This window comes from Macaca fascicularis, chromosome 1, assembly GCF_037993035.2.
Source record: "Macaca fascicularis isolate 582-1 chromosome 1, T2T-MFA8v1.1".
Lineage (NCBI taxonomy): Eukaryota > Metazoa > Chordata > Mammalia > Primates > Cercopithecidae > Macaca > Macaca fascicularis.
Window position 1 is genome coordinate 99328772 of NC_088375.1, and position 27546 is coordinate 99356317.

The window sequence follows — 27546 nt, forward strand, 5'->3', positions numbered from 1 at the left end:
GCTTCGACTGAACAAAATTTATCAACATTACAAATAAAAAGTAAAGCCCCTTTCTGAACATTCTGGCTTATTCCTTGATTATCCTTCTTAATACCACAGCGTGGCTATCTCAGAACAAAATTAGAAACTAATAGTAAATTTAGTTTAATTTTTACAAATAATTCTCTATTCGTGTAAAAATTCTTCATATACGCATGTATGAAAGAAAAACACTACTATTTTTCCACATTCGTGAAAACTGCTTAACTGGCACAGTATCCGAGGTAAGTGGTAATATAAAACATACTTCTAGAAAGCCTACTTTTATTTAAATAAATTGAAACAAAGCAAATATAAAAGGTAACCCCCCCAAATTTATCTCCTAAAGATAAGTTTCTAAAGCATAGTATTTAGTCAAAGTCCAAGCGAGCCTCCCCTAAGACCTACAGTAATCGAAGTTCCCAATATCTGTATTACTAAAACATTCGGGGTTTATTGAAAGGAAATTCACACACATCACGAACTCCAACTGAAAATATGAACTGAGTTTGATAAAGCAGTTTCAAGAACGCTACTTAAGAGAATTTCTTTTTCATCCATTTTAAATTTCAGCGGCCAGTGAATATTTAAAATACTGTAACATAAGAACACGTATGCCTCTAGGACCACGTGGAATCTTTCCCATGAGTGGTAAGCAAAACAAATGTGCTTCCCGGAACCCTCCAAACTGCTCTTGGCTGTATATTACTACAGATTACATAATGCAGGAGCGTTCTGGGAGGCAAGCTCAGAAAAAGACCATGAAATCCCCTTACGTCAGATGTGACTACTTTTGTCATCAGAAAACTAATAAGTTTTCATTAAGGTGAAATGTATAACACTTTTATTCTCACCCAATTACAAATTCAAAAATTGCCATAAAAACTAAAATAAGACCAGGCGCGGTGGCTCACTCCTGTAATCCCAGGACTTTGGAAAGCAGAGGCGGGCGGATCACGAGGTTAGGAGTTCGAGACCAGCCTGGCCAGCATAGTGAAACCCAGTCTCCACCGAAAATACAAAAAATTAGCCGGGCGTGGTGGCGGGCGCTTGTAATCCCAGCTACTCGGGAGGCTGAGGCAGGAAAATCGCATGAACCCGGGAGGCAGAGGTTGCAGCGAGCCAAGATCGCGCCACTGCACCCCAGCCCGGTCGACATTGCGAGACTCCGTCTCAAAAAAAAAAAAAAAAAATTAATAAATAAACTAAAATAAAATCAACAAGTCTTCTGTATCCCACTAGACACCTTAGTCTTTTAAGAAAATCACCATGACAAATCGCCAATTTTTTTAATTTCCAAAAGATTTTATTTTTTATTCAAAAAGTGCAAGTAGCCGGGCGCGGTAGCTCAAGCCTGTAATCCCAGCACTTTGGGAGGCCGAGACGGGCGGATCACGAGGTCAGGAGATCGAGACCATACTGGCTAACGCGGTGAAACCCCGTCTCCACTAAAAAATACAAAAAACTAGCCGGGCGCGGTGGCAGGCGCCTGTAGTCCCAGCTACTCGGGAGGCTGAGGCAGGAGAATGGCGTGAACCCGGGAGACGGAGCTTGCAGTGAGCTGAGATCTGGCCACTGCACTCTAGCCCGGGCGACAGAGCAAGACTCCGTCTCAAAAAGAAAAAAAAAAGTGCAAGTAATTATGAAACAAATATTTTTGGCCTATCATTGAGAATTTTAAAATTTAACATTTTTCATTTTTGTCCCAGATTTTTCATAAGAAATTAAATATGACAGAATTCAATTCCTCTTTCCTCCCTGCTTCATTTTCCTTTCTTGGCATAGGCCACTTCTTTTTTTTTTTTTTTTTTTTTTTTTTGAGACGGAGTCTTGCTGTGTCGCCCAGGCTGGAGTGCAGTGGCCGGATCTCAGCTCATTGCAAGCTCCGCCTCCCGGGTTTTTACGCCATTCTCCTGCCTCAGCCTCCCGAGTAGCTGGGACTACAGGCGCCCACCACCTCGCCCGGCTAGTTTTTTGTATTTTTTAGTAGAGACGGGGTTTCACCGTGTTAGCCAGGATGGTCTCGAACTCCTGACGTCGTGATCCGCCCGTCTCGGCCTCCCAAAGTGCTGGGATTACAGGCTTGAGCCACCGCGCCCGGCCTACATAGGCCACTTCTACCATGAATTTTATGGGTATAAAATTCTATTTTATAAAAATAAAAGTGTAATTCTAGTCCACTTTTATTTTTACTTTTACGATGCTTAAACATGTTTATAGACACATGCATTTAGTGTCATTTGGGGTGTTTTTTTAACGTATGTAAACTTATACTCTAATGTTCTCCGAATCATTTTTCTTATTGGACATTACTTTTTAAGGATCTACCCATGGTATTTCCTTGAATAAATACATATATCACAATTTATTTTTCCATTTCCCTAAGCATGGACAAAATTTGGGTTGTTTCAATTGTTTACATAAAATATATCCTTGTATGGCTCTCCTTGTGCATATATGCAAGAATCTCAACCTCTCTCTCTCTCCCTCCTTTTTTTTTTTTTTTTGAGACGGGTTCACTTTTTCCCCTAGGCTGGATTGCAGTGGCGCCATCTCAGCTCAGGGCAGCTTGACCTCCCAGGTTTAAGTGATCCTCCTGCCTCTCCCCCAAATAGCTGAGACTATGGGAACCCACCACCACACGCGGCTAATTTTTGTATTTTTTGTAGAGACAGGATTTTGCCATGTTGCCCAGGCTGGTCTCAAAACTCCTGAGTTCAAGCAGTCCGCCTGCCTCTGCCTCCCAAAATGTTGAGATTACAGGCGTGAGCCACCACACCCAGCCTCAAGAATGTCTTTAATAATGTATGTACTATTTTATCGGTTTACACCCTCGCTAGCATTGATGAGTTCTCTTTGCTCCACATTCTCTTCAACACAAGATATGGTCAGACTTTTATCATTTTTACCACTGTGAAAATTGCAATTTATATTTCCCTAACAAAGTGGTGCATTCTTCCATACTTATGAAACCTTATTTCCTCTTCTGTGAACTGTCCACTCTTACCTTTTATAAAGTTTGCTACGGAGTTTTCTTTCACAAATGATGTGTACGTCATTAGATAGCCTGCTCTATTCACTGACTGTATAAACTAAAAATAAACTCCTAAGTCCCCCACCACCAGAATAGGCCCCCTTGTGGCCAAGGGGATCCTAGAAAACCTTAAAACTGAGTTTTAGACCACGGTGGAACAGGTTAGACACACCTTGTTATACTCCCTCTCTTTTGTGGTTTAGACACAACTGGCCAGCATTAATGTTAAAACAGTGATGATAAGACTGACAGAACAGACTCTGGCAATAAGATGCCAAATTATAAACAAGACCTAAAGCCATTCCAGGCAAGGCTTTAGTCCCACACCCTTATACTTAAAGAATAAACTGTGTTCTAACTGCCACAAGTTCTTCTCTAGCAGCTAAACAAATACAGGCCTCAAGAGAAGCAATATTAAAACAATGTGCAGCTCCACCAGATGCTGACTTACTGATCCCCAGCCCCAGCATAGCTACAGATGCTGACACCTCCACCAGATGCTGACACCTCCACCAGCGTAGCTACAGATGCTGACAGCTCCACCAGATGCTGACTTACTGATCTTCCACCAGCGTAGCTACAGCTTTCACTGGACAACTTTTTGTTGATTTCAGTAACTTTCTCCAGATAAGAACACCACTGGCCATGGACTGGTTCTGGCTGGTTTACAGAGGTTGCATATTTACATGGCTTCATGTCCTGAAAGACCTTTCGATGTATAGGGCTCATTGTAATACATTTAAATATTAAGTCTCTGGTGTGGGTGTGGTGGCTGGGTGTGGTGGCTCACGCCTGTACTTTGGGAGGCCGGGGTGGGCAGATCACGAGGTCAGGAGCTTGAGACCAGCCTGGCCAACATGGGGAAACCCCATCTCTACTAAAAATACAAAAATTAGCCAGGCATGGTGGCGGGTTCCTGTAATCCCAGCTATTCAGGAGGCTGAGGCAGGAGTATCGCTTGAAACCGGGAGGTGGAGGTTACAGTGAGCTGAGATCGCACCATTGCAGTCCAGCCTGGGTGACAGAGCAAGACTCTGTCTCAACAACAACAACGACGAAAGAGTTAAGTCTCCATCCCAAAGTGAATATGGGTCATATGTTACATGAGTTTTTTGTTCAATACACATGTGTCAGGACCACTTTCATGAATATCCATAGCTCTTCCTGTAACCTGTTGAAAATGTATGTTTAGCCAGCCTGTTCAGCCTGAAGCTCCTACACTCCAAGCTCTTCTCCTTCAAAGTGCCTCTTTCTGGAGGCACGCTTCCCAGCCTGCAGGATGGCAACCTTGCAGGCCATAAAGTCTCCCCTTCTTTTCTAAATTTATTCATTGTGGGGTTTTTTAATGTATACATTTTTTAAAGAGAGAGAGAGAGAGAGAGTCTCGCTTTGTTGCCCAGGTTGGTCTCAAACTCCTAGGCTCAAGCTATCCTTCTGCCTCAGCCTCCCAAAGCACTGGGATTACAGGCGTGAGCCACCGCACCCAGTCCATTGTTGGGTTTCTTTTTAAGTTGACACTTGGTATATATGTTGTAAATACCTTCTCCCAGGTTGACACTTGTCCTCTTTGTTTATGGGGCTTTTGTTCTCTAGATTTTAATTTCAATGTAGTCAAATTTATCAATCTGTTGTTATGATAGCTGACATTCATAGCTTTTTTAAGAAATCCTTCCCTCTCCTGAGGTCATTAAGACTTTTGCTTTTATTTTCATAGTTTTATAGTTTTGTTTTTCACATCCTTTTTTTTTTCTATTTGGCTATTATTGGGGTATAGCAACACTGTGGATTTTTGTACAGCAATCTTGTACCAAAAACCTTGTTGAATTCTGTTATTCTAATATTTTGTCTGTGCCAGGCACAGTGGTACACACCTGTAATCCCAGCTTCTTGAGAAGCTGAGGCAGGAGGATTGCTTGAACCCAGGCGTTCAAGGCTAGCCTGGGCAATATAGCAAGATTCTGTCTTTTTTTAAAAAAAAAATCATATTATGATAGATGGAAACTAGTATGTGATAAAATGACTTTTAAAAAATTGTCTAAAGTTACTGAGGATTTTTTATTTAGAAGAACATTATGCAAACACCAACCTTTTAAATTATTTTATTTAATGTTTTAATTTGTAAAATAAACTTTTAGTATGAAAATTTTCAAACATGAGATGATGTAATGAATCCCCTTGTTCCTATCACCCAGCTCAGCTTCAACAATTTGCCATTCTTGTTTTATCTATCCTACCTCTCCTCTCCACAACTTTCTTCATTTTGTTTTGTATTTTTCCCAGAATGGTTTTTTTTTTCCCCCTTAGACGGAGTCTCGCTCTGTCGCCCAGGCTGGAGTGCAATGTGTAAGCTCGGCTCCCTGCAACCTCTGCCTCCCAGGTTCAAGTGATTCTTCTGCCTCAGCCTCCCAAGTAGCTGGAATTACAGGTGCCTGCCACCATGCCCGGCTAATTTTTGTATTTTTAATTGAGATGGGGTTTCACCATGCTGGCCAGGCTGGTCTTGAACTCCTGACCTAAGGCAATCCGCCTGCCTCGGCCTCCCAAAGTGCTGGGATTACAGGCGTGAGCCACCTTGCCCAGCCTTCCTGGAATATTTTAAAGCAAATCCAGATATCATATTATTTTACCCATAAATACTTTAACATATATCTCTAAGAGACAAGGCCTCTTTTTTTTTTTTTTTTTTTTTTGAGACGGAGTTTTGCTCTGTCGCCAGACTGGAGTGCAGTGGCATGATCACTGCAACCTCTGCCTCCCTCCCGGGTTCAAGCGATTCTTCTGCCTCAGTTTCCCGAGTAGCTGGGACTACAGGCATGTGCCACCACACTCAGCTAATTTTTGTATTTTTTTAGAGATAGGGTTTCACCATGTTGGCCAGGATGGTCTTGATCTCTTGACCTCATGATCCATCCGCTTCAGCCTCCCAAAATGCTGGGATTATAGGCATGAGCCAACGCACCCAGCCTGCCTTTTCTTATTTTTCAAAAACGTGCTGATAATACCATTATCATACCCAACACAATTAGTAATTCCTTAATATCATCTGATACTTGTTCCATGTTCAGTTTTCTGTCTCAAAAATGCCCTTCCTTCCAGTTAGTTTGTTAAAATCAGGATCCAAACAAGATCGTCACATTGCATTTGGTTCATATGACAATTCCCTCTCCATTTCTTCCCCCCATGCCATTTGTTGAAGAATCTAAGTCATTGGTCCTATAGAATTTCCCACTTTGTGATTCTGCTGATTACATCTTCATGGTGATGCTTAATTTGTTCCAGAAACTGCCAGTGACATCTAGAGGCTTGATTAGTTTTTGCTTTTGTTTTTGTTTGTTTTTGCAAGAATATTTCATAGGTACTTCCTTGCATCATAGCAGGAGGCATATACATACTGTCCCACTTTTAGAGATGTCGAGATTTATGAGTGAGTTCAGATCAGATTTTTTTCCTAAGTCTTAAACTGTTTAGCCCCTTATTTTACTGCAATGGTTAGGACCTCTAATACGATACAGAAGGTAGGGGATAGACATCTTTTAACTTGTTTCTAAATTTTAATGTGAATGTTTGAAAAGTTTTACCACTAAATAAGATTTTTTCCCATAGATTTTTCGTAGATACTCTGATTAAGGAAGCTTCCTTCCACTCTAGTTACCAGGCTTTTCTTTTTAAATCGTTAAGTGTTGGATGTTATAGAATTCTTTTTCTTGAATCTACTCATTTGTTTTCAACTTAAACCCTTGGAGTAGAAATACAATTTGAAAGAGAACCTTATGTCTAGAGACAATACCACTCTTTGGTCTAGGTAAGAGGAGCCCCTACCCTGGACCCACACTTTAGAAGACTTTACTCTGACCTCTGACTCTGTCCCCACAGGATAAGAATCCATACTGCCAATGTGATGTGCCCAGCTAGAACAGATGCCCCCTTCTAGAAGTGCATCTAACACCCAAATAGCTCCAAGCCTGCTTCTAGGGCTTGCTCAGGCCTCTTACCTCTTAAGAGTGAAATGGGCCAATGGTATACACCAGGGCTGTAGCCAGATCTTATACATATAGGTGGGGGATCCACATATATATATATGCACCAGGCTCTTCATGATGCAGAACAAATCAAGGGATGAGGAAATAAAGGAGGCACCCTGTGGGCGGGGGCCACCTCTCCCTGCATTGCCATGCTTTGTTATGGAATCTTATAAAATCAGAGAATTCTAAATTCAAACCTGGTCTGACAGGTCATCACGAAGGTATATTTGTCAAGATAATAGAATAAAACATTTTATTTGACAGATAGCTTGATTTATAATTTTATTTTTTTAAGACAGAGTCTAGCTCTGTCGCCCAGGCTGGAGTGCAGTGGCGCGATCTCGGCTCACTGCAAACTGCCTCCCAGGTTCAAGCGATTCTCCTGCCTCCCCGCCTCCCAAGTAGCTGGGATTACAGGCGCCCACCACCATGCCTGGCTAATTTTATATTTTTAGTAGAGACGGGGTTCCCCCATGTTGGCCAGGCTGGTCTCAAACTCCTGACCTCAAGTGATCCACCCATCTTGGCCTCCCAAAGTGCTGGGATTACAAGCGTGAGCCACTGCACCCGGCCAATTTGTTAAGTTTTAAAAGTTAAAACAAACAGTATATAGGCCTCAATGTGTATTATTGTTGGAACCCTGCAAATAGTGGGGAGCATGACTAGCGAATTTACAACTTAATTAAAATTGCATTTGATCCATACCATTTGATTTTACAATCTGACCAACAGTGTATGATAGATAGGCATTGAGTCATATTAAACTGCAGCTATGTAACTACTTTTTACCTACAAAAGGGATAACTTCATATGCTGCAAACTATTATGATTTTTTTAAATAGAGATGGGGATTTCACATATTGGCCAGGCTGGTCTTGAACTCCTGGCCTTAAATGATCCACCCGCCTTCATCTTCCAAAGTGCTGGGACAGGCATGAGCCACCACACCTGGCCTCCTCAACCTGTTTTTTAAAACTTTCTAGAGAATAAAATATGAAGAAAAAAGTAAGATTTTATGAAAGCTAAAACAAATGGAGTAATTTTTTTCTCAAAAGAAAAAATTATGGCAGGAAGCGGTGGCCCACGCCTGTAATCCCAGCACTTTGGGAGGCCAAGGCAGGTGGATCACTTGAGATCAGGAGTTTGAGACCAGCCTGGCCAACATATGGAAACCCCGTCTCTACTAAAAATACAAAATTAGCAAGGCGTAGTGGCACACGCCTGTAATCCCCAGCTACTTGGGAAGCTGAGGCAGGAGAATCGCTTGAACCCGGGCAGCAGAGGTTGCAGTGAACTGAGATCACGCCATTGCACTCCAGTCTGGCAACAACGAAACTCCATCTCAAAAAAAAAAAAAAAAACAGAAAGAAAAATTACTACATGGAAACTGCCAAAGTCTTCTAGTCCAATGTTAAGATTTTTCTCAAGAATTTTCCATAACACTCCTATACATTTAAAAAACTGAGCTAGGCATTTTTTAAGAGGATCATTATTCACAACGTATTTTTGCATTTTAAAATTACTCCCACTACAGTGTTTATGGACAATATTTTTCTTTAATTCTTGTTTTTTTTTTTTTTTTTGGAGTAGCCTCCCGAGCAGCTGGGACTACAGGCATATGCCACCATGCCTGGCTGATTTTTGATTTTCAGTAGAGACAGGGTTTCACCATGTTGGCCAGGCTGGTCTTGAACTCCTGACCTTAAGTGATCTGCCTGCCTTGACCTCCCAAAGTGCTGGGATCATAGGCATAAGCCACTGCGCCTGGCCTTTATTTAGTTAATTCTGACTCTTGTAAATGTTCAAATATCTAATTAGGTCCAATTGTAATTATTAATAATGAGTCAGGCCAGGCGCGGTGGCTCAAGCCTGTAATCCCAGTACTTTGGGAGGCCAAGACGGGCGGATCACGAGGTCAGGAGATCGAGACCATACTGGCTAACAGGTGAAACCCCGTCTCTACTAAAAAATACAAAAAACTAGCCGGTCGAGGTGGCGGGCGCCTGTAGTCCCAGCTACTCGGGAGGCTGAGGCAGGAGAATGGTGTAAACCCGGGAGGCGGAGCTTGCAGTGAGCTGAGATCCAGCCACTGCACTCCAGCCTGGGCGACAGAGCAAGACTCTGACTCAAAAAAAAAAAAAAAAATGAGTAAAATAATTCTAGTTTCTATATACCAGGTTAAAAAACTAATCTGGAAGTATTACCTTTTCCAATACTCACATATTGGGCTACAAAATGACTTGATATATAGTAACTCTCATTTGTTTTCTTCATCATTAGAAACACATCTAACATTTATACATTTCTTTATGTAGATCACTTCAAAAGGCACCTCAAACACTTTTTTAAAAATATAGATAATTGGCCGGGCGCAGTGGCTCAAGCCTGTAATCCCAGCACTTTGGGAGGCCGAGACGGGCGGATCACGAGGTCAGGAGATCGAGACCATCCTGGCTAACACGGTGAAACCCCGTCTCTATAAAAAATGCAACAAACTAGCCGGGCAAGGTGGCGGGCGCCTGTCACGGGAGGCTGAGGCAGGAGAATGGCGTAAACCCGGGTGGCGGAGCTTGCAGTGAGCTAAGATCCGGCCACTGCACTCGAGCCCCTGCGACAGAGCAAGACTCAGTCTCAAAAAAAAAAAAGAAAAAAGAAAAAAATATATATATATATATAGATAGATAGATAGATAGATAATTGGGATTACTGAACAGCAATAGGAAAATTGCATTTTAATCAGCGTTTTACTAATGGCCTTTCCATTTCCAAGAAAAAAAATCCAGACATGTACGGGTTTACTAATGTCCCTTAAAAAAAAGAATGTCGGCCGGGCGCGGTGGCTCAAGCCTGTAATCCCAGCACTTTGGGAGGCCGAGACGGGCGGATCACGAGGTCAGCAGATCGAGACCATCCTGGCTAACCCAGTGAAACCCCGTCTCTACTAAAAAATACAAAAAACTAGCCGGGCGAGGTGGCGGGCGCCTGTAGTCCCAGCTACTCGGGAGGCTGAGGCAGGAGAATGGCGTAAACCCGGGAGGCGGAGCTTGCAGTGAGCCGAGATCCGGCCACTGCACTCCAGCCTGGGCGACAGAGCGAGACTCCGTCTCAAAAAAAAAAAAAAAAAAAAAGAAAGAAAGTGAAATAATTCCAAAATATGTCCAAACAAATCTGCTTTATATGTCTAGAAATAAAAGAATACCCATTTAAATATAATTTCAAATTTTTGTACATAATTTTGTCTATACAGACCTTAAGATCACATAACATTCCAACAATCAGAACTTTTAAAAATATATGAAATGTAGACAGTATCTGGTTATAAAAGATTTTAATATCAAATAAAATATACATGATCAAAAGGCTTTGATTGCCATGTAAAACAGTTTCCAGGTTACATCAAGTGACTTTATCTTCTCCCATTTCAAATGAAATGTTAACAGCATAAACAATTTGCAATGAATGATAAGAAGCAAAGGCAGTACATATCATCTGCAAGTTTCTTCCAAAGCTATAAAATATCATGTTCATATTTTTCTTGTTTGTGATCTCAAAACAGGCAATATTTTCATTTCATCCACTCTGTTCTTATGTATTTGAAAAGCAGGTGTTATCCACCTACCACACGAGCACTGTTCACCATACCAGTTGAAGGAACCCAACTTGGCACTGCATTTTGGGCAAAGAAGCTGAAATAAAGCAAATGTGTTACTTTATTCATTCACTTTTATACAAAACAAATCATTATCTTTGGCAATCAATATAGGATATAAAAACAAGACACAGTCCCCACCTTGAGTTTATAATCTAATCAGTGAGATAAAATGCATTGGAAATTTACTGTAATAGATAGTAGACTACAATTATTGCATAGGAAGAATGTTGTATTCAGGGAGCTTGAAGGGAGAAAGGAAAGCTTATGATTTGATTAAGGAAGGTTTTGTGGATGTGGCATATGTATATATAGCTTTTAAATCAGTTTGTAATTTAGGATTTCAAATGAAAATCATCATGGCTAAAGTACAGAAAAGCATGTTAGGATTTTCATGCTGTATTACTAATTGTATGTATTGACAGCATATAAGTCAGTTTCTTAGCTATTTAAAGACAAACTGATATTCCAGGAAAATAGATAAATCAAAAAAAGCCTAATAAGACAACTGCATTTTCTTCTAATGTAATTAGTTATAGCATTATTTTTTATGTTTAGCTCTTTGATTTGTGCATGGTATAAGGTAAGAGTTTTTATTTTTAACATTGAGCTATAGAAAACTAGACATAAAACTCAGAAGTGGGCTGAGTGCGGTAGCTCACACTTGTAATTCCCAGCACTTTGGTAGGCCGAGGCGGGCAGATCACCTGAGGTCAGGAGTTTGAGACCAGCCTGGTCAACATGGTGAAACCCCGTCTCTACTAAAAATACAAAAATTAGCTGGGCATGGTGGCAGGTGCCTGTAATCACAGCTACTTGGGAGGCTGAGGCAGGAGAATCACTTGAACCTGGGAAGTAGAGGTTGCAGTGAGCCAAGATCACGCCACTGCACTCCAGCCTGGGCAACAGAGCAAGACTCTGTCTCATAAAAAAGAAATTCAGAAGCCATAAATAAAAAAACTAACACATTTTATTATGTAACTATCCTTCATTTTAATATGACAAAACATATAAAAAATCTGATAAGCAATAGACTAAAGAAAATAGTTGCAATATATTAGATGAACTATTAACATCTAGAATATATAGAGTTCCTACAAATGAATAAGAGACAAAACCCATAGACAAATGGGCCTAGGAATATGAGAGCAGTTTATAGAAAAGGAAACTGTAAATGGCTGGTAAATACATAAAGATGGTGGTTGATGACTATTTTCATAAAATTCCAATTAAACATTTTAGGATTAACATTTTTTACCCCACAGATTGACAAAATGTTAACAGTTTTACAGTATCTATTATGTCAAGGATATGGGGTAACAGGTACATGCATTCAGTTACTGAAAACCAAATTTGTATGGGCATTTTGAATGTCGGCCTGGAATATCACTAATATTTAAAATACATTCTTCAAGCCAGGAATTCCACTTCTAGGTATATATTCTACAGAAAAAAAATCAAACATGTATACAAATAAGTATGCACAGGATTTAGAATCTCACATAAAAATGTATTTAACTTGGTTGGAATATGTGTGTGTGTTTCCCAGGTTAAGTAAAATTAGAAAGCCAGAATCGCAAGCCACCAAAAAGAAAAACTGATAAATTAGATATCACCAAAATTAAAATCTCTAACTGCTACAAATAATACCATCAAGAATGGGAAGTGAGGCTTCGCATGGTGGCTCACGCCTGCAATCCCAGCACTTTGGGAGGCTGAGGCGGGTGGATCACCTGAGGTCAGAAGTTCGAGACCAGCCTGACCAACATGGAAAAACCCCGTCTCCACTAAAAATACAAAATTAGCCAAGTGCAATCCCAGCTACTCAGGAGGCTGAAGCAGGAGAATCACTTGAACCCGGGAGGTGGAGGTTGCAGTGAGCCAAGATTGTGCCATTGCACTACAGCCTGGGCAACAAGAGCAAAACTCCGTCTCAAAAGAAAAACAAACAAAAAAAAGAATGAGACGAGTAGGAATGTGAATTGTGATGTGATATGGTTTGGTTCTGTGTCCCCATCCAAATCCCATCTCAAATCAAATGGTAATCCCCACGTGTGGAGGAAGGGAGGTGACTGGATCATGGAGGCAGATTCCCCCATACTGTTCTCGCCATAGTGAATGAGTACTCATAAATTTTGATGGTTTTATAAGTGTTTGACAGTTTCAACCTCACACATGCTTCTCTCTCCTGCCACCTTGTGAAGAAGAGGTCTGCTTTCCCTTCCACCATGATAATAAGTTTTCTGAGGCCTCCCCAGCCATGCAGAACCATGAGTCAATTAAACCTCTTTCCTTTATAAACTACCCAGTCTCACGTACTATCTTTATAGCAGTGTGAACATGAACTAATACATGACGGTTGCAAAAAACACCGTGAATACACTTTAAAAACCACTGAATTGTACACCTTAAATAGGTAAATTGTATGTATGTGAATTATACTATAATAAGGCTGTTTTTTAAAAAGCAGCATCATCTGAAAATGTGAGTTTGATCATAGGGTACCACTTTCTAGGCAAGACACTACTCATAAACAGTTTCCTGGCCGGGCGGGCGCGGTGGCTCACGCCTGTAATCCCAGCACTTTGGGAGGCTGAGGCGGGCGGATCACGAGGTCAGGAGATCGAGACCATACTGGCTAACGTGGTGAAACCCCGTCTCTACTAAAAATACAAAAAACTTAGCCAGGCCTGGTGGCATGCGCCTGTAGTCCTCGCTACTCCAGAGGCTGAGGCAGGAGAACGGGCGTGAACCCGGGAGGCGGAACCAGCAGTGAGCCGAGATCGTGCCACTGCACTCCAGGCTGGGCAACAGCGCAGGACTCCAACTCAAAAAAAAAAAAAAAAAACAGTTTCCTCATGCATAACGTATGAATATAACTGCTCTACCTATTTTATAAAGCTATGGCATTCTTCAAATGGTATAATATAGTGAAAGGGTTCATAAAATAGCCACTATACAAACTTTTATACAAACCATACAAACTTTCAAAATCATTATTATAATTATTATTATAGAATACCTTCACATTAATATCAAGTAAACCTAAAGGAGAAATGTGGCTGTCATGGCACACTCCCACCAAGTTAAACACTTCTTTATGTAAAATGTCACATGAACTGCATTCTTTGTTTTTCTTTTTTTCCCCACACACTGGTTATAGGAGCAAGAGGATGAGCTGCATTATTTAACTGGAAATGAAAAAGAATCTCATAGTAAAACATACTAAATTTCAATTTCCTAAAAGATCAGAAAAAAAAGAGAGACACATACAGGAAGCCAACAGAGAAGAAGAAAGACAGAACTTTTAACCTAATTTTAAAATCCCTGATTTACCCTACTCTTATTATAAAAGTTCAAATATTGTTAAATACATTTTTTTTTAATTAAAAATTGTTTACTTTCTTTTATAGAGATGAGGTCTCACTATGTTGCCCAGGCTAGTCTTGAAACCCTGGGCTCAAGCGATCCTCCCGCCTCAGCCTCCCAAAGTGCTCAGATTACAGGCATGAGCTAATGAGGCATGAGTGCTCAGCCAACATATTCTAATTAGTTTAAAAATAAATGTTAGTCTTATATTTGAAAAAATATAAATAGCCTTAAAGGAAATTTATTAACTTAGACCAGGGCTCTCAACCAGAAGTAGTTCACTATTTTGGATCAGCTGGTTTTTGAAAAATATTTTATTTTTGATAGGCTTATCTACACTAGAAAGATATAATCTTCAGAAATAAAGGAATTAAATGGAGTAAAACACTAGTTAAAATAAGAGTTTAAAATGCAAGAAGGGTGGCTCAAGCCTGTAATCCCAGCACTTTGGGAGGCCAAGACGGGTGGATCACGAGGTCAAGAGATCGAGACCATCCTGGCTAACACAGTGAAACCCCGTCTCTACTAAAAAATACAAAAAACTAGCCAGGCGAGGCGGCGGGCGCCTGTAGTCCCAGCTACTCGGGAGGCTGAGGCAGGAGAATGGCGTGAACCCAGGAGGCGGAGCTTGCAGCAAGCTGAGATCCAGCCACTGCACTCCAGCCTGGGCAAGAGAGCGAGACTCTGCCTCAAAAAAATAAAAAATAAAATAAAATAAAATAAAATGCAAGAAGGAATAAAATATAGATGATAAAATAAAATTGTAGAAAATAAAATGTGTTCTCACCTGTCCATCCATCACTCCCAACAAAGCAGATTCCATCCACTGTACAGGTTCAATGAAATAAGATGTACATTGAGCTTGTCTCCCTGTGGTAAGCATGAAAGATGGTGTCATTCTCTTGTGTGCAAAGGCTATAGGTCCACTTCCTTCATGGTGATCCAGAATACTAGAACTTCGAAATAATGATCGCCTGCAACCCCCAAACAAACAAAAACATTAATGACTTCCAAAAGGATGAAAACATGGATTAAATGTGCAGTATTTCTTTTTTGTTTGTTTGTTTGTTTGAGACAGAGTCTCACTCTGTCGCCCATGCTGGAGTGCAGTGGTGTGATCACAGCTCACTGCAACCTCCCCCACCTGGGTTCAACTGATTCTCCCGCCTCAGCCTCCTGAGTAGCTGGGATTACAGCCACCCGCCACCATGGCCAGCTAATTTTTGTAGTTTTAATAGACACGGGGTTTCACCACTTTTTTTTTTTTTTTTTCAGATGGAGTCTCGCTCTGTCGCCCAGGCTGGAGTGCAATGGCGCAATCTCGGCTCACTGCAAGCTCCCCCTCCTGGGTTCACGCCATTCTCCTGCCTCAGCCTCCCCAGTAGCTGGGACTACAGGTGCCGGCCACCACGCCCGGCCAATTTTTTTGTATTTTAGTAGAGAGGGGGTTTCACCGTGTTAGCCAGGATGGTCTCGATCTCCTGACCTGGTGATCCGCCCGCCTCGGCCTCCCAAAGTGCTGGGATTACAGGCATGAGCCACCGCGCCTGGCCGGGGTTTCACCACTTTGGCCAGGCTAGTCTCAAACTCCTGACCTCAGGTGATCTGCCTGCCTGGGCCTCCCAAAGTGCTGGTATTACAGACATAAGCCACCGCACCCAGCAATATGTGCAATATTGCTTAGAGGACAAAATAATGTAACACTGATTATGCTACTTAAATTTTCAATAACCCTTACAATCTGATTCTTTCTCTTTTTAAGAATTTATATTCTTCCTGAAAACAGATCTGAACTAAAAATTTCTATATTCTTCAATTAAACAAAATCTTCCTACAGAAATTTAAGAAAATAAAACTTTAGCTACTTTTCAGTTACTGAGAAGATAAAATATCCAAAGGATACAAAATATTTTACCTGCACTTTCTACACTTGTAGAGAACCTCATCTTTCAATCCTTGTGAAACCGTGGTTGGGTCAACAGCAAAGAGTTCTTGAGGTAAATTCTGCAATTCTATATGATATAACTAAAATGTATTTATTTGTCAAAATCAACTGCATTTTCAGATAAATTCAGTTAATGTCAAATTGAGGCAAGAAGTGCTAACCTCAGAAATTAAAATAAAAAAAAAAAAATCAAATTCCAGTGTTGAGAAATCAGGCTAAGGTAGGAGAGGACAGTGATTTAAGTACTTAGGTTCTGGGCACAGGCTGACCGAGTTCAAATCCCAACCCTACCATTTATAAACCATGTGATTTTGAATAAGTTATTTCTGGCTAAATCAGTTTCAAAAAGAAACAATAGTTTCTCGGGGATTGCTGGAAGTGAGGTAATGCATGCAATGCCAAAAGTAAATGACATTTAGAAAGCCCATTACACACTAGTGATTATTACTTACCTGGATACTTCTCTGTAACCTTTTGTAAACGATATTGCTTATAAATTGCACTAGAGGTATCCACTTCATATCCCATTGCCTGGTATAATTTCAGTTGCCACTCAAACCCCTCATTCATCCTGTAATGATAAAGAAATACAAAGTTTCATTTTCTTAAAATAACATCACAAAAGCAGAATTATTACTATAAAAAAAAGAACCCACTTGGCCTCTGGTTTGAGAATCTGGAGCTTTTCATAGGCTTTTTCAAAGGGAAGTAGGTCAGTCTTCATGAGAAAAGCAGTTATTATGGCCACACTTCGACTGACTCCTGCGTGACTGAAAAAGAGACCTTTAAAATAAAACAGCAAATAGCAACAATTAAAAACAAACACACAAAACCCAGCCCCCTATTAATAGTAAAGTTTAGGCCCACTTCATTTCTACTTCTCAGATAAGCCCATTGCCTCTGAAATATTATCAGGTACAAAAGAATTATTCCTTTTTCCTTTTGAATTCTGAACCATGTGACTGTATTACCTATTCAAAAATAATAACAGTAATTTTTAAAATTTTTATAATGGCTCAGAACAAATCCAAACTCCTGGCTAGACACAGTGGCTTACTTACCCCTGAAATCCCAGCACTTTGGGAGGCCGAGGTACGGGATTGCTTGAGCCCAGGAGTTGGAGACCAGCCTGGGCAACAAAGTGAGACCCCACCTCTACAAAAAATTAGCCGGATGTGGTGGCGCGTGCCTGTAGTCCCAGCTACTCTGGAGGCTGAGGCGGGAGGATCACTTGAGCCTGGGAGGTTGAGACTGCAGTGAGCCGTAATTACGCTACTACACTGCAGCCTGGGTGACAGAGCAAGACTCAAAATAAAAATAAATAAAACAAAACAAAAACAAATCCAATCTCCTTTCATCTTAGCATTCAGGGACCTCAAAATCTGGTCCCAGACTTCTTTCGATTCTATCACTATCTTCTGTCTTTTATGTGCTCAATAAATTTAAACTATTGTTATTATACTCCAATCCAACCAAGAACTGCTTAGGGATTCCCATTTTCTTTTCTTTTCTTTTTTTTTTTTTTTTTTTTTGAGATGGAGTCTTGCTCTGTTGCCCAGGCTGGAGTGCTGTGGCACAACCTCGGCTCCCTGCAACCTCTGCCTCCCAGGTTCAAAGTGATTCTCCTGCCTCAGCCTCCCGAGTAGCTGAGACTACAGACGAGCGCCACCACGCCCGGCTAATTTTTGTATTTTTGTTAGAGACGTGGTTTCACCATATTGGCCAGGCTGGTCTGGAACTCCTGACCTCGTGATCCGCCTGCCTCCCAAAGTGCTGGGACTACAGGCGTGAGCCACCGCGCCCTGCCGGGATTCCCATTTTCTTTTTGTCTTTGCTGCAACTATCTCCTCCCTAGGTAAAGCCCAGGGATCCTTTAGATCCAAACCAATTCTCCTCTTCATCAACCACCCCCTACCCATCCCAAACAAAAACATTGAACCCTAAATCTTTGTAAATCCTGTTTACAAGACACCAAGCAACCTAATCTGCATTACAATCATCGGTGGGTGTCTAGCTTCTCCAACAGAGCTGTAAACTCCTTGGGGCGTAGGTAATTTGTCATTTATCGGATGACACCTCCCCCGCCCTCTGTTGCAGCAGGAAGAACCAACTAAAGCATGAATGAATGAAAGCCTGCACACACCAGGGGCCCGCCTCCAGCCTCCTCCTCTCTTGGATACACGCCTCCTGCGGGAGGTAGCTGGAGGAGGTTCACGCGGCATGACCGCGCTCTCGTCCTCCCGAGGGCCTCGGAAGGAAAGGGGTGCTTGGCGGGGCACGTCGCCCACTGACCCGGCCACTCACCAGTGCACCAACACCGTACGGCCCTCAGCGCGGGCCTGACCGATGAAGGCCACGCACCGGTCCAGATGGCTGAGCAGATCGGTCTCGGGTTTGTCCAGCGCTGGCACGAAGAGGCGCCACAGATCCTCGACCCCAGGCCCCGCCTTGAAGCTGGGCTCCTCCGAGTCCACCGTTAGCACGGCCGTGATGCCCGCTTCCCTCAAGTGGTCTGGCTCCGCGACGGCCGCGACCCCACTGAGATACAGTCCTCGCTGCACTTCCAGCATCTGCCCGGCGCAGGTGGCTCTGCTGGCACCGGGGTTGCAGGGCTCGCAGCCATGACTCGGGCCCGGAGCCTCCAACATGGCCGCGCCCGGACACCAGGCGGCTCCTGCCCTACCATCGAGTAGGCTCCGGCTAGAACATCCTTCCCCTGGGACTTGCCAGCCTCAGCGGCTCAGCTGCTCCCTTGGAGGACCACGTTGGCCGCAGGAAAATGGACTTATCGCTAAGGGGCGGAGCTTCGGCCCCATTCAGCGCGGCGTTTCGTGCCCTGTTCCCTCTGACCCCCACCCCAAAGTTGATGGTAAAGGATAAGCTTCCCCAAATACAGGGTTTCTCTGGCTTTTAATATTGAAATTTTCAGGAGAGAGACATCAGGAGCAGCTGAACTCAAATGTGAAATAAAGGTCGCGCCGGCTGAATCAGAAGCGTCATTTTATGCATTTGAAGTACAATTATTTTCAGTATTATAAAGCCATCTGTACTTTGCATCTTATGATTATTTTTCCTTTTTCTGCCCAATTTCATTATTGGTGTGTGAATCCTTGTTGATGTTTACTGTCTATTTATTTTGAAGATGTTAATCCTATATTTTTGTAAGTCAATGTCCTCCAGCCAGGACTACCCGAAACCAACTTTAATTAAGCAAGTTGGTTTTATTACTCAGTCATGAGCTATGGAGAGTTTCAGGGCATCTCAGCACGAGGATGTTAGGAAGATCCTATACAGATTTTGGGCTTTTATCTGGGGATTTTTGGAAAGGGTTTAAGGAAGCCGGCTTTGCTCCAGATTGAATGCTGCAGGAAGATACTCAGTACTATGAGTATCTTTTATTTATCTCTTGTATAGGGAGGACTATTGGGGGAAATTCAGCCCCCAATATTTCACGTAGGTTCTTTTCTATTTTCCCTAAGTGTCAGCTGGTCTGAGAAATAAAGGGAAAGAGTACAAAAGAGAGAAATTTTAAAGCTCGGTGTCTAGGGGAGACATCACATGTCAGGAGGTTCCATCATGCCCCCTGAGCCACAAAACCAGCAAGTTTTTATTAGCAATTTTCAAAAGAGAGGGAGTGCACAAATCGAGTGTGGGTCACAGAGATCACATGCTTCAAGGGCGACAAAAGATCACAAGGCAGGAGGTCAGGGCGAGATCACAAAGTCAGAGTGAAACTAGAATCACTAATGAACTTCCATGTCCAGCTGTGCACACATTGTCATGGATAAACAAGGTTCAAGAGCAGAGAACTGGTCTGACTAGAATTTGCCAGGCTGGAATTTCCTAATCCTAGCAAGCCTGGGGGCACTGCAGAAGACTAGGGCGTGGTTCATCCCTATCTACATCTGCATAAGACAGACACCCCCAGAGCAGCCATTTTAGAGGCCTCCTCTGGGAATGCATTCTTTTCCCAGGGCTGTTAATTATTAATATTCCTTACTAGGGAAATAATTCAGTGATATTTATCTTGCCCGTTTTCAGTAATGAGAGAAATATGGCTCTGTCCTGCCTGCCCACTGGCAGCCAGACTTTAAGGTTATCTCCCTTGTTCTCTGAAAATCGCTGTTATCCTGTTCTTAAGGTGCCAGATTTCATATTGTTCAAATACACATGCTCTACAAACAATTTGTGCAGTTAACGCAATTATCACAGGGTCCTGAGGTGACAGTCATCCTCAGCTTACAAAGATGATGGGATTAAGAGATTAAAATAAAGACAGGCATAGGAAATCACAAGAGTACTGATTGGGGAAGGGATAAATGTCCATGAAATCTTCACAATTTATGTTCAGAGATTGCAGTAAAGACAGGTGTAAGAAATTATAAAAGTATTAATTTGGGGAACTAATAAATGTCCATGAAATCTTCACAATTTATGTTCTTCTGCCATGGCTTCAACTGGTCCATCCATTCAGGGTCCCTGACTTCCCACAACAGAGGACAGGCGAGAGAGATACTAAAGTTGTAATTGGTCAAGACGTAGAAGTTATAATGCTGGTATAAAGATAGATACATCGATCTGTCTCTGTTCTAGAACAGAACAAACCCTTGCATGTGGAGTCCTAATTAGGGAAAAGGAGTCAGGCTGGCTGGACGAAGGGAAGCAAAAGGAGAAAGCAGATAAGCCACAAGTCTGCCTTTCTTCATGGTCCAGGACACACAGCCCCGCTGTGCAAATAACTCAAAATCTGCCTGAGCCCAGCCATCACCAGACCCCTAGCTGATAGAAAAATGGAAGTTAGTTCACTGCAACCTTGACATTATTAGTACTGCACAAAGCCCTCTTCTGCACACAACATAAGCACCATTCTACAAAATCCCCAGCAAGCCTTTGTTTTCTAGCAGTCAACTTCTCTCTTGCTGACCTGCCTGTTGTACCCTTGCAATGTATTTTCATACTTTCTCTAATAAACCTGTCTTTCTTTACCTACAACTGTGTTGGTAAATTCTTCCTACCACCTGTGTCACCAGCCCAGAAAGTTGTTGATCACCTGCCACATTGCATATATGTTAGAATAATCTTCAAAAAGAGTGTCAAGACCACACAATGGAAAAAGGACAATCTCCTCAACAGTGTTGGCAAAAACTAGATATCCACATGCAAAAGAATGAAGGTGGACCCTTACCTTGGACCATATACAAAAAATAACTCCAAATAGATTAAGGACCTAAAAATATAACATTCTTAGTAGAAAACATATGGGGAAAGCTTCATGGCCTTGGATTTGAAAAAAAATTTAAAACAGGTAAGGGTCAATGGTCTCATTGTCTAACGTGTTATCCGAACTTGTTGTCTCATGACTGAGAAAATTAAGGAGCGTGGGCACAAAGAGTGAGGTTGAAGCAAAAGTTTAATAAGCAAAAGAAGAAAGCTCTCCACAGCAGAGAGGGGAGCCCAAGTGGGGTGCCATTTTTACAGTTGAATTCAAAACATGTTATAAGAAACTCCTCTCATCTCTATAGCTGTTTGAGTAACTTCTCTTATGAATAAAGCTGTCTGTGCAACTTCCCTTATCTTCTACAGATGTGGGTATGTCTCTAGGCAAGCACAAAGCATGGCTTCTCTTATTTGTATCACTGTGGGTTTGTTTTAGGTAAGGCCGCGTCCTTCTTGTGCAAGTTCCCACAGAGTCCACTATGTATATGCCTGAAAAGGGGAGGAAAGTTTTTCCTGGGAGCTGGCCAATTACATGAAGAATGAAAGGCATCCATGCTGGACCCTGCCTGCTTATCTATGCAGGTACAGCCTGAGTTTTGCCTAAGCTGCTCTATTTTGCTTGTAGCTGTGGTTTTTCAGGCAGGCTGCTTCTCCAAGGGCTGGCCTTAGCTGTCTACCTAACTGATTGTTCCTTTCCTTCTCCCTCAATTTCTTGGATAAAATACCAAAATCACAGGCAACAAAAGTGAAAATAGACAAATGGTACTATATCAAACTTTAAAATGTCAGCATATCAAGAGAAACAGTCAATAGAGTGAAAAGGCAGTGTATGGAATGGGAAAAAATAATTGCAAAGCATATATCTGACAGGTTAATATGCAGAACATATAAAAAAAACTCCTACAACTTGACGACAGAAAAACAAGTAACCCAATTTTCAAAAAACTGGGCAAACAAGCTGAATAGACATTTTTCCAAAGAGGATATACAAGAGGCCAAAAAGCATAGGAAAAAGATGCTCAAGTTGCTAATCATTAGAGAAATGCAAATCAAAACTATAATGATATATCATCTTATACCCATTAGGATGGCTGGTATTTTTTTTTCAAGCACAGAAAATAAGTGTTGGCAAGGATGTGGAAAAATTGGAACCATTGTGCATTACTGAAGGGAATGTAAAATGGTGCAACCACTAGGGAAAACATTATGGAGTTTCCTCAAAAGATTAAAAATAGAATGACCACATGATCCAGCTTCTAGGTTACATAGCCAAAAGAATTGAAAGTGTGATCTCAAAGATATTTGCACACCCATATTTATGGCAACATTATTCATAATAGCAAAAAGGTAAAAGTAACCCAAGTGTCCATCATGGATTAATGGATAAAGAAAATGTGGTAGGGGCCTGCCACAGTGGCTCATGCCTGTAATCCCAGCACTTTGGGAGGCCAAGGCAGGTGGATCATCTGAGGCCAGGAATTCAAGACCAGCTTGGCCAACATGGCGAAACCCTATCTCTACTAAAAATATAAAAATCAGCTGGGCGTGGTGGTGGGCACCTGTAATCCTAGGTACTCGGGAGGCTGAGGCAGGAGACTCGCTTGAACCAGGGAGATGGAGGTTGCAGTGAGCCAAGATCGTGCCACTGCACTCCAGCCCAGGGGATAGAGCAAGACTCTGTCTCCAAAAAAGAAAGAAAGAAAGAAAGAAAGAAAGAAAGAAAGAAAGAAAGAAAGAAAGAAAGAAAGAAAGAAAGAAAGAAAGAAAGAAAGAAAGAAAGAAAGAAAGGAAGGAAGGAAGGAAGGAAGGAAGGAAGGAAGGAAGGAAGGAAGGAAGGAAGGAAGGAAGGAAGGAAGGAAGGAAGGAAGGAAGGAAATGGTATATACACATGATGAACTATTATTCAGCCATAAAAAAGAGGGAAATTCTGTCACATGCTACAACACAGATTATCTTTGAGGTCAGGTGCAGTGGCTCAAGCCTGTAATCCCAGCACTTTGTGGGGCTGAGGCTGGCAGATGACCTGAGGTCAGGAGTTTGAGACCAGCCTTGCCAACATGGCAAAAACCTGTCTCTACAAAAAAAAAAAAAGAAAAAGAAAAAAAAAAGGCCAGACATGGTGGCTCACACCTGTAATCCCAGCACTTTGGGAGGCCGAGGCAGGTGGATCACCTGAGGTCCGGAGTTCAAGACCAACCTGGCCAACATGGTGCAACCCCATGTCTACTAAAAATACAAAAATTAGCCAGGCATGGTGGCGGGTGCCTGTAATCACAGCTACTTGGGAGGGTGAAGCAGGAGAATTGCTTGAACCAGCTTGAACTCATGCCACTGCACTCTAGCCTGGGCAACAGACTGAGACTCTGTCTCAAAAAAACAGAAACAAAAACAAAAAAATTAGCTGGGCATGGTGGTGCATGCCTATAATCCAGCTACTCAGGAGGCTGAGGCAGGAGAATCCCTTGAACCCGGGAGGTGGAGGTTGCGGTGAGCCAAGATCGCATCACTGCACTCCATCCTGGGTGACAGAGTGAGATTCCATCTCAAAAACAATAAAAACTTTGAGGACATTATGCTAAGTAAAATAAGGTACAAGTGTAGATGCTGAGGATATAAAAATGTGCGACAGTCTTTGCTCTCAAGGAACTTGGTGAAATGCTGGAGTGAAAGTAAGTAAATAGCCTAATTAGTGTTATAGTAGAGGCAAGGACAGTGTACTAAGGGAGCACATGGAGGCATCCAATCCTAATGGAAGGGGGGTAATTAGGAATGGCCTCCCAGAAGAGGTGATGCTTGATCTGCATCTTGAAGGATGAGTGGGAATTTGTCAGGGAAAAAGGAGGGAGATGAGGAAAGAAGTTCTAAATAGAAGGACCAACATCTTCAAAGGCGCAAAGGCCAGAAAGTCCCATCGAAGTGTAAAGTAAAAGGGAGAAAGAAGGATGATGCAGATGGTGTTCACAGTTGCTTTCAAGACACTGGAAAGATAGGCATGACCAGGTCATAAGGGCAACATATGCCTTGCTAAGAAGTTTTAAATTTTTCCTAAAGATCATGCGACTGTTAACGAAGTTTAAGCAGCAGAATAATACCACTTGATTTGAATTTTAGAAAACAACCCTGATGGCCGGGCGCGGTGGCTCAAGCCTGTAATCCCAGCACTTTGGGAGGCCGAGACGGGCGGATCACGAGGTCAGGAGATCGAGACCATCCTGGCTAACCTGGTGAAACCCCGTCTCCACTAAAAAATACAAAAAACTAGCCGGGCAAGGTGGTGGGCGCCTGTAGTCCCAGCTACTCGGGAGGCTGAGGCAGGAGAATGGTCTAAACCCGGGAGGCGGAGCTTGCAGTGAGCTGAGATCCGGCCACTGCACCCCAGCCTGGGCGACAGAGCAAGACTCTGTCTCAAAAAAAAAAAAAAAAAAAAAGAAAACAACCCTGACTACAGTGTGTGGAATAGGCTGGGAGGACAATTCTAGAGGCAGAGTCCAGTTAAGAGATTAAGGCAATAATTGAGTCAAGGAATGAAGGGTACTGGTAGAGGAAACACAGAGGAATGGAATGTGTTTAAGAGCGATTAAAAAGGCAGAAGGGGCCGGGCGCGGTGGCTCAAGCCTGTAATCCCAGCACTTTGGGAGGCCGAGACGGGCGGATCACGAGGTCAGGAGATCGAGACCATCCTGGCTAACACGGTGAAACCCCGTCTCTACTAAAAATACAAAAAACTAGCCGGGCGAGGTGGCGGGCGCCTGTAGTCCCAGCTACACGGGAGGCTGAGGCAGGAGAATGGCGTAAACCCGGGAGGCGGAGCTTGCAGTGAGCTGAGATCCGGCCACTGCACTCCAGCCCAGGCGACAGAGCGAGACTCCGTCTCAACAAAAAAAAAAAAAAAAAAAAAAAAGGCAGAAGGGAGGAGGCTTTGAGACCAAATGGATATGGGAGAGGAAAGAGGGAAGAATAAAAGATAACTTTATTTCGAGTTTGAGTGATTGAGTGGATGACGATTTCATTCACCAAGATGGGGAACAAAGGAAGAGGGACAGTTTGGAGAAAAGTAAATGTCATCATTGGCTGGCTGGAGACTGGGATATGACACTCAGAAAACAGATAAAGAAGAGATCCAATCATTATCATCATCATCATTTTTTTTTTCTTTTTGAGATGGAGTCTCGCTCTGTTGCCCAGGCTGCAGTGCAGTGGTGCAATCTCAGCTCACTGCAATCTCCACCTCCCAGGTTCAAGCTATTTTCCTGCCTCAGCTATTCTCCTGCCTCAGATCAAGCTATTCTCAGCTACCCAAGTAGCTGTGATTGCAGGTGCGCACCACCCCGCCTGGCTAATTTTTTTTTTTTTTTTTTTTTTTTTTTTTGGTAGAGACAGGTTTCACTATGTTGGCCGGATTGGTCGTGAACTCCTGACCTCGGGTGATCCACCTGCCGGCCTCCCAAAGTGCTGGGATACAAGTGTGAGCCACCATGTCCAGCCCCACTCATCATTTTATGAGTGAGCTAGGATTCATGAGATTGCCTAGGATGAGAGAACAAAATACAAAAAGAATTGAGCAATTGCTGAGGACAAATGAGATATAAGTAAAAGGAACCCACAACAGAAACTGAATCATAGTGGAAGAGACAATAAGAAAAATTGTTATCTTGGAAGCCAAGGATGAGTCATACTAGATAGGCCAAACAAAGTGAGGACTAAAAGCTTTCATTGGGTTTAACAATCACAAGGTCTTAGTATCCATAGTGAGAATAGTTTCGGTGAGATTGTTGGGAGTGGGGTTGGGGAAAGGGAACCTGACTGCAGGGGGCAAGGAGGAAGTGCAAAGCGGGAAAATGGAGGCGGTGGGTGTGGACTCATCTTTCAAGATGAAAGAAAGAAGAGACCGTACCCAAAGAGAAGTGTGAAAGAGGGAGGTGTTTCTTTTCTTTTTCTTTTTTCTATAGTAAAAGTTGTAGACATATCAGAAGAGGGAAAACAGTTAAAGATACAGGAAAAAAGGAGTCCTTGAATTAATTAGGGGATAGAATGGGATCCAAAGCCAGGTGGACCGATTATCCTTTCCCATGGTAACCAGAGGAAAGAAGAAAATAATGGGCGGGGATGGAGGGAGGCTCAGGAGTTTGGCGGCAAGAAGTTAAAGGCATTCTCTTCTGACAGTTTCTGTTTTCTGGGTGAAATAAAAATCTAGTTTATATGCTGTGAGGATAGAGCTGTGAGAAGAATAGCCAGTTTGAGGAAAAATTGCCTGAGGAGAGTGGCGAATATATGAATATTCTCTGTGGAGAACATATATGGAAGCAGACCTGTGGGAACGGGCTGCTGAAGGCCTACTCAGTGTTCAGATCATAAATATAAAAGACGTATATGTAGTAAGGGATTAACTGTGCAGGCTCTGATTGCTCAAGCCCTGCAAGTTCAAAGAATGGTCTGTCTTCGGGAGGACTGGCCCTTGACCAACTCCTCATGCCACACTATATCAGTTTGACTAGATGTGCTAATAGGGTGACTATGGTAAAGCATGTTTCAGTGTGCCTGAGGCCCTGGGCTATGCTGTATCAGTTTGACCTCTGGGAGGCTGGAAATTGAGTAGGTAAGGTCAGTCATGCAGATGACGCGTGCCCATGTAACTGACCCCCAATAAAAACCCAAGGCTTGAGTGAGCTTCCTTCTCGGCAATACTTCACACATGTTGCCATACATCATTGCTGGGAAAATTAAGCACATCTCTGTACAAATTCTTCTGTGAGGCCACACCTGGTTTCTCTTGAACTTCACCCCTGGGCCTTTTCCCTTTGCTGGATTTTAATCTGTATCCTTTCACCCTAATAAACCATAACTTCATATATCAGCTCTTCCTATATCAGTTCTGTGAATCCTCCTAGTAAATCAGTGAGCCTGAGGGAGCCTGAGGATGATCTTGGTGACTGCTGACACAGCATCCATTGTCTGTAACACTGAATAACTGGAGACATGTAAATGACTACAAGTAATGGATTGGTTAAATGGATTGTTTTATTGATTCAGTGAAATACTAGGCAACTACTAAGAAATATAACAAAGAGGGCTGTGCTAGCTATATCAGAAAGTTTTTTAAAATAATATTTTATTTTTTATTTTGTGGGTACACAGTAGGTGTATATATTTATGGGGTACATGAGATGTTTTGATACAGGCATGCAATGTGTTACAATCACATTACAGAAAATGGGGTATCCATCCCCTCAAGCATTTATCCTTTGTGCTACAATCCAATTACACCCTGTTAGTTATTTTTAAATGTACAATT

The 27546-nt window shown here is 42.3% G+C and overlaps 1 protein-coding gene across 6 annotated transcripts; it reads right to left on the bottom strand.

Moving 5' to 3' along the window:
- Positions 1-10385: 10385 nt before the first annotated feature.
- Positions 10386-18718, bottom strand: DUSP12 (dual specificity phosphatase 12). Of its 6 annotated transcripts, none has more exons than XM_074038909.1 (6): positions 18342-18718; positions 16694-16799; positions 16490-16608; positions 16008-16104; positions 14880-15066; positions 10386-10760 (listed from the first exon to the last, which is right to left on the bottom strand). In XM_074038909.1, the coding sequence occupies exons 2-6, from the start codon at positions 16759-16761 to the stop codon at positions 10599-10601; spliced, it is 633 nt and encodes a 210-aa protein (XP_073895010.1). In that variant the 5' UTR covers positions 16762-16799; positions 18342-18718; the 3' UTR covers positions 10386-10598. The 6 variants fall into 6 exon arrangements, 5 of the variants coding, with proteins under 5 accessions (XP_073895010.1, XP_073895009.1, XP_005541204.2 ...); XM_074038908.1 differs by having other exon boundaries at positions 14880-14962; positions 16694-16807; XM_005541147.4 differs by having other exon boundaries at positions 16694-16807.
- Positions 18719-27546: the final 8828 nt, after the last annotated feature.

Coding starts and splice junctions, on each gene's coding strand:
- DUSP12 (XM_005541147.4), bottom strand. CDS start 18,685: ATGTTGGAGGCTCCGGGCCCGAGTCATGGCTGCGAGCCCTGCAACCCC. Junction 16,808..18,341: donor CGTACGGTGTTGGTGCACTG/GTGAGTGGCCGG, acceptor TCTCTTTTTCAG/TCACGCAGGAGTCAGTCGAA. Junction 16,105..16,489: donor GGTTACAGAGAAGTATCCAG/GTAAGTAATAAT, acceptor TATATCATATAG/AATTGCAGAATTTACCTCAA.